At 60.7% G+C, this 7,025-nt stretch overlaps 1 protein-coding gene across 1 annotated transcript in view; it reads left to right on the plus strand.

Moving 5' to 3' along the window:
* EXOC3L4 (exocyst complex component 3 like 4) overlaps nt 1-653 on the plus strand; it is an 11,308-nt gene extending 10,655 nt beyond the window's left edge. Inside the window, exon 13 of the mRNA XM_027776388.1 lies at nt 183-653. Coding sequence (XP_027632189.1) covers nt 183-381 — 199 coding nt within the window. The 3' untranslated portion in view covers nt 382-653. The remainder of the gene's footprint in view (nt 1-182) is intronic.
* The last annotated feature ends 6,372 nt before the right edge of the window (nt 654-7,025 follow it).

A 7,025-nucleotide genomic window follows, 5' to 3' on the forward strand; every position in this document is an offset into this window, starting at 1 on the left:
CTACCAGACTCCGCCTGTTTCCTGAATCTGCGGGTGGCGCCGCCCTCTGGGTCCCTGTCCCGCCTGCCTAGCGCCCCTCCAGGAGCACCCCAGTCCTCCTGGCTTTCGCACTTTCTCCCAGGCTTGGGAGTCCCCTCATCCCGGGGCTGGGGGTGTCAGTGAGGATCCCCGTGTCTCTGCAGGCGGGACCACATCCTGGCCATCCTGGGCCTACGCCGCCTGGGCCGACGGCGGAACCACAGCCTGCTGCAGCAAGCCCAGGCCCTGCTGAGGGAGGCGGCCAAAGCAGCCAAGACGGCCCCCGGGGCCCCAGGAGGCCGCGTGCTGTTTGAGGAGATCGAGGTGCCCACCTCCATGGACATGCTCATTACCTGCATCTAGTGCTCCCAGCTTGGGGGCAGCCATCCTCCTCCAGGCAGGAGCCCCAGCTAGCAGCCGGCGCAGCACCGACCCTGCCCCGAATTGTCCTCAGCCTTGCACCGCTGCTCAAAGGACCGGAAGCATTTCTGGCATTTGCGGGGGAGGTTTGGGGCAGCAGAAGTTCCCCCATACTGCCCACCAGAGGGGGCCTCCCTGCTCAGCTGTCAGCACCACCCCCATCTGAAAGCAAGGACCAGAGTATTTATTTTCAAAATAAAGGTGAATTAAAATGGTGCCTCCCTAAGGAGGGCGGGCCGCGCAAGGCCACGCTGGGTGAGTGAGGGCGCTGGAAGGCTCCGTGGTGACTCCGGGATGGCTTCAGGCGCTCGGTACACCAGGGGAAGCCTGTGCTGTGACTGCAGAGCACAACGGACCTTAGCCACGGGATCGGAGTCCACTGGCCTTGCCCGATGCCTGGCACGGGTGGGCTGGTTCTGCCCCATCCTAGGCATATCTGGCCCCCAGGTACAGGAAGTCCAGGGCTGTTCAGCTTGTAGTATGCAGGGTGTGTGGGAGGGACTTCCCAACAGTGAGAGTTGTCAGTGAGGCCCTGGAGAGTGCAAGGAGTCCAGGTGTGTGTCACCTGGAACTTAGCTGAGGGCCCTGGGGTGAGGCTGCTGGGAAGTTCATTTGCATTGGCAGCCTCAGGCTTGTCAGAGAGTCTGGGAGCTGAACTTCAGTTTCCCAGGAGACAGGCTGCGGCATTGTCTTCCCCTCCCTACCTTCCCACTTGCCACATCCCTCTGGGCCTGGCCCTGGCCCTGGTGGGAGCTGGGGACAGGTAAGTTCAGGTGGGACAGAGTTCCAGGAGCACAGCGAGGATGAGTCTCCCAAGAAGTGGGTGGAGTCCTGAAAGGTGCGGGTGGCCAGTGGGGTCCAGTCTCCAGCTCCGTCCCTGCACTGTGGGCAGCGGGGCAGTGCCTGGCAGGTCTGCCCTCTCTGCACTGCAGCTGGAGCACACAGCCAAGTCTCTGGGCCAGTGCGCTGAATGCCTACAAGTGGGTGCCAGGGCAGCATGGTATGCCAGGGTTGGAGGCCAGGGCCAGCGCAGGCTGGGGGGCCAGGGAGAATCCAGACCTCCCTGGGTGGGGCAGGAATGAGGAAGTGGAGAGGCTGGGGTTCCCAGGCTCCAGGGCTAGGGGTGGGGGCAGGTTGGGTGTGAGTGCTGACTAGCATGCAGTTCTTTGGTGCCAGTGGAGAAACTGAGGCCGACAGAGGCTGGAGGCCAGGGCTGCTTCCCGCTCGACTGTGGCATGAGTGGCTTGGGACCCTCACAGCCACGGTTTGGGGTGCATCAGAGGGCACCTCCTGGCCTAGAGGAAAACCTGAGGGAGGAACCTCTTCCTTGCCTGACCCCAGTGCAGGGGCCCAGAGGATCTCACCTGGTCCTGCACCTGCCAAGGCCATCGGTGTCCCACGTGGGAGTTGCAGGCGCGGGGAGGGGTGGGAGGAAGCCTGATCTGGTCTGGTCCTGGCTGGGTTTTCCCCAAGAAAACCCTTCTACCCCGACCCACCTTTGAACCCCAGGCCCCTCTCAGAGCCGCAGTAGCCCTGACTTCCTTGGCCCTGCCCCTGGAGGCCGAAGGTTATGGGCCTAGGCTTCTAAACCAGGCTGGCAGGTGGGGCCCTGCTCTGTCATTTTAAGCTGTGTAACTGCTTACCTCTCTATGCCTATTTTCTCTAGCTGTGAAATGGGCATGCCTCTAGGCTGGGGAAGAGGATGTATCTTCCATGTTCCCAGGGCCAGGCCAGGCCCTGGTCCTTGAGAAAAAGCCAGGAAGGCCTTAGGGGTGGGGGTGGGGGAATCCCCCGTGTTGGGCCGCAGTCTTAGGGCGAGAGGCCCCCAAGGCAGAGCAACCTCAGCCTGACCAGGGCATGGAACTGCAGGGGAGGGATTTCGCCTTACAATCAGGACCAGCTTCCTGAAGACTTCTTCTAGGCCCGGAGACAGGAAGGCGGGCTTTCCTGGCAGAGCGTCTGCACTCGGGCACTCGGGTGTGCACAGAGGGGAAGTGTGCCCCTGTGCGCATGCTCCTGGGCCCGCAGGAGCTGGGGGGCGAGCGGCTTGAGGCCAGGCAGGGTGAGCTGGGACTGAGGGCAGCTCTGGAGGGTGCAGACAGGGAGGCACGGGGCCGAGAGTGGCCGAGGGTGGGCTGAGCCCGTGCTGGGCTGGCAGGCCTGGGGCTCTGACCACTGACTGTCTGCCCCTGGGAGTGAGGCTGTGCTCAGAACCTGGCCATCCCCACTACCACTAGACCCAAGAGGCCTTGCAGAGGCCCTGCTTTCCAGGCGTGGCCTGGGGAAGGGGCTGGCTCTCAGAGAGCTGCTGCTCGACTTTCAGGCAGGTTATCTGGCTGGTAAGGAAGTGTGTACATGTGCGTGCGTGTGTGTGCATGTGCATGCATGTACACTTGTGTATGCACGCACTGTGTATGTTCATGGTGGCACAGGGGCCCTTGTCCAGCCTCCTTTCTCCTCTCACAAGTGGGACCCTCTGACTTGGCCCTGGTCCCCAGTCTGTATGGACCATCTTGCCCCGCTGTGGGGCCCACCACTCCTCTTCGGGGCTTAGCTCGTCCCCCTGTGCCTCTGTTTCCTGGGCTCCTTCGGGTACTGAGGGTTGCCTCTGGCCTGTCCCTGAGTTGGGGTCCGTGAGACAGGGCCCGCTCTGTGGATCTTCTGGGGCACAAAGGACCCACTTGCTGAGGCAGGGGCTCAGGTCTGTAAGAGGATAAGCTCTGTGTGCGTGTACATGAGTGTGCACACGCACCTGCTGGCCCAAGCACAGTGCATGCAGTACGAGGAGGGGTGGAGAGTACCCAGCTGTGTCCAGCCTCCTCTGGGGCCACCTCTGCCTCCTGGCCCAGTCCCAGTTTGAGTGTGTCATGCTGGAAAAGCCCACGCAGATGAGCAAGTCTCTGCCCACCTCCAGCTGGTGGACGGGGTCTCTCCCCCTCTGAGGCTCGGTCTCCCTGTTTGTAACTCAAGAGTATTAGGGAGGGAGCTCAGGGTGCTCGGCTGTTGCAGAGAGGAGGTCAGGGTGTCACTCCAGGCCTGCACACTCTCCCTCTTCCTTCCTTGTGTGGTGACCCTGGCCCCTTCCTTCCTGGCTCCAGTCCACCGCAGGCCCTTGTATGTGGGGGCTGCACCCTCAGCGGCGGGGGTGGGCGGCATGATTTCCTGCTGGGCCCCTCACCACTGCCCATGTGCGGGGAGGAGGCTTCAGGGTCCCTAAGACACTCTTCATCCTCCATCTCCCCTCCCTTGCTGCCACAAAGAAGTGCACCCTAAACTGCAGCAGGCCCCAGGGGATGCCTGCCTCTGTTGTCATGAGGCCTGGGGAGGGGCCTGGACGAGGTCCTTCCCCCTCTAGACTATGTGGGAAGCCAGGCAGTGGGTCTACGCTGGGGCCAAGCTGCTGACAAGGCCGACTCCGCCTCGGAGCTCCAGGGCTGGGGGTCAGAGCCCACTGGGTCGGCCTGCCTAGCAGGGCGGACTGTGCCGGGAGCCGGAAGCCTGCTGGGTGAAGGCCACTGGGATCTTGCCTGGCCTTGGGTCCCGCCTGGAGGGAACCGGAACTTGGCTGAGTCACCCCTCTTCTGGGCCCCATGGGGCCTGGTCTAGTCACTGTAATGGGTAAGCCTTCCATTTACCTTCTGTGCCCACGCGCCTATTAGCAGTACTAGCGGGGTGTTTTAAGTTTTTAAAACTGATTTATTCCATGAGAGAGGGGCAGTGTCCTGGACAGGGTACCGATGCCATGGTTCAGCCGCAGCTTCAGCCACCCCTGGGTCACGGCACGCTGTACCTGGCTCCCTTGGGGCAGCCTCCAGATCAACCAGTGACCTCCCCGTGTGGGCCGGCCCTGCAGCACCATGTTCGCTGCCATGCCAGCCCAGGGGAGCAATTTAAGGTTATTTGGGGCCAGCTAAGTGGCGAGGTAGCTAAGGCACAGGATCCCTCATGCCCAACTGCATGGTTTAAGTCCCAGACCTGGGAGCTGGAAAAACAAAAAACACACCAGGCAAGGGTGTGGGTGCCCAAAATCCTGAGAGGAGAATGGAGGGATTGCGGGGTGGCCATCCCCTCGGGAATCATTTCTCACTTTCCCTCTCTCTCCCTTTCTCTCTTCCTCTCTACCTCTTTCCAGCAATTGTACATGTCCTATAGTAAAACTTAAAAAAAATCGTAGGGCCAGCAATGGTGTGAGGTTAAGGCAGCTGGATCCCTCATGGGGAACTGCAGTTCGAGCCCTATCCGGCAGCTTGAGAAACATGCCAGGTACATGTGTATGCATGCCTAAAACCCTGACAGGAAGGGGAGGTAGAGAACGGATTGGAACATGCCCATGCCCCGAGGGGTGCTGTCTCACCTGACCCCAGCTCCTTCCTGTGAGCGCGTGTGCCCTCTGGCAAATGACAAAAAACGGTTTGTAAAATATTTTAATTTTTAACTTTTTTCCTTATTTAATTGTTAAATTTTGCCATAGGACATGTTGGAGAGAGACAGAGACAGAGACAGAGAAGGTGAGAAAGCACCACCACCCCCCACAGGGAATGGTCACGCTGCCCTCCTGTTGGGATTATGGGCACACATGTGCACGTGGTTGGTGTGTTTTAGGTGAGGTCTAGGACTTGAACCGTGCAGTCGGCTAGATGGGGTCAGCCACCTTCACCACCGCGCCACTAGCTGGCCCCATGTTTAACTTTAGTCATGTTTTAGATCGTTCTACACTCACATAGGCCAAAATCTGAATGTGCAGGAAGGATCGAAGCTTTGTAAAAAGCCTCCTTTCTCCTATCCCCCATCCCTTCCCTCCTCAGGAACTGAGGTTCCTCAAAGGACACTGCGTTTATAAGAAGGTGTTTACCCAAGGAACACACAGCCACGTGGCCAGTCTCGGGAGTGGGGACTGCGGGGGTCATGAGTATCTCCTCCGTTGTTACGTGAACCTGTACACACAGACAGGGAAGTTTCTGGCATCGGTGAGGACCCTGCCTTTGCAGAGGTGTAGCGCTGGGGCAGGAGGCAGTCCTTGATGCTGTGTGTTAAATGAGGAAGCATTGCAAGTGCTTAGACGGGTGGAAGCCCCCGAAAATGGAGTCTTAGGACCTTGGGAAAGAGAAGTGTCAGGACGAGCTCTGAAGCTTCAGGGTGCCCGCCACCTGCTGGCTCTGCTGGGCACGGTGTCCTGCTTCCCTGGATTCAGCTAGGAGTCAGCCTCTGGGCCTGGCCTCATGGCCTGGAGTTAGGGAAGCCAGATCCCACACAGCCTACTATGGTCGAATCTTGACCCAGCAGCTTGAAAAATAGGCCAGGTACACGTGCAGACACGCCTGCGGTCTGACAGGCATGGAGACGGGTTGCAGGGTGGTCACTGCCGGGGAGCGCTCTCTCCCCACACCCTCAGTGTGTCTCTCTCGTGAGCACATGTACCGCTAGCAAGGGAAAAAATACAAGAGAATCAGACTCTGATTCAGAAAGCGCTAGTGGAATCCCAGCTCGGCCTTCCTGGAGTGCTCGGTGCTCTTGCCGCCTGTGTGAGGCTGGGGGCACCGGAGGAGAGAAGGCGGCCAGGCCGGTGCCTGGTAAGCATTCCCTTGGAACAGCAGTTTCTGCTGCCTCCATGCACAGTCCGCCTGCCCTCCCTGCCCACCGCCAGCCGCCCACCACCACTGCAATTGGCTCCATTTCCAGGAGGCCCCAGGGGCGGAGCAACACAGATGTAAGAAGTGGGGGTCCCCAGGGCCCAGTTGTTGCCCACTGAAGCTTCTCTTCCCACAGTCTGGGAGTCAGAGCTCCCGGCTAGCAGGTGAGGAAGGCTCCAGCATGCAGGTGCCTAAGGGGCACTGTGGAGGGCTGGGCAGCCTCTCCCCTCCTGCCGTCACCCAGCGCAGCCCCAGAATCAGCTCTGGGATTCCCAGCAGAGCTCCGAACCACGTGACCAGCCTGGGTGGGGGAGCGCTGAGCGGACCCAGGCTAGGCAGCTGCCTTCCGGGAAGTCACTCTGGTGCTGAGCAGGGCCTGCGCAGCGAGGCCCGAAGGTACCAGAGCCACACTTGGCATCTTGCATCACCTAACCGAGACAGCTGTTGAGAAAGGTCGGGCTGTCAGGAGAGAGCTGCACTTGGGGAGGAGAGTGGCCACCGGGCAGCTCCTCCCAGGAGCCCTCCTGCACTGCACTCCTTGAGAGGCCACTGGGGCTGGGGTCCTGTGGGCCCACGGCTTCTCCCTCATGGCACTTTCCAGTGAGGGAATGGGCCAGGGTCAGGGAGCCCTGCAGAAGTCGGGGCTCAGGCTCTCAGGGAGGGCTACGAGCAAGTGAGGGGTTCCCTGGGCTGGGCCTGGCGCACTGCCTACTGGTGCAGGCTGGTCTGGAGAGGGCCCTCGGCCCCTCCTTTGTGAGGGGATGTGCCAGGAGGGTGACTCTGGTCAGCTGTCCTGGCCCGCCCGTGGTCCTCAGAGGTCAGCAGACTTCAGCCAAAGTCCCATGCTGCAACTGACCTGAGCAAGCCCCTTCCTCCTCCAGGAAGGCCAGTGGCAGCGAGGCCAGACTCCAGGCCTCCGCCTTGCATCCACCTGCATGGCCCAGACTCGGGCTCTTT

This window comes from Tupaia chinensis, unplaced genomic scaffold (assembly GCF_000334495.1).
Source record: "Tupaia chinensis unplaced genomic scaffold, TupChi_1.0 Scaffold000671_2, whole genome shotgun sequence".
In the NCBI taxonomy this organism is placed as follows: domain Eukaryota; kingdom Metazoa; phylum Chordata; class Mammalia; order Scandentia; family Tupaiidae; genus Tupaia; species Tupaia belangeri.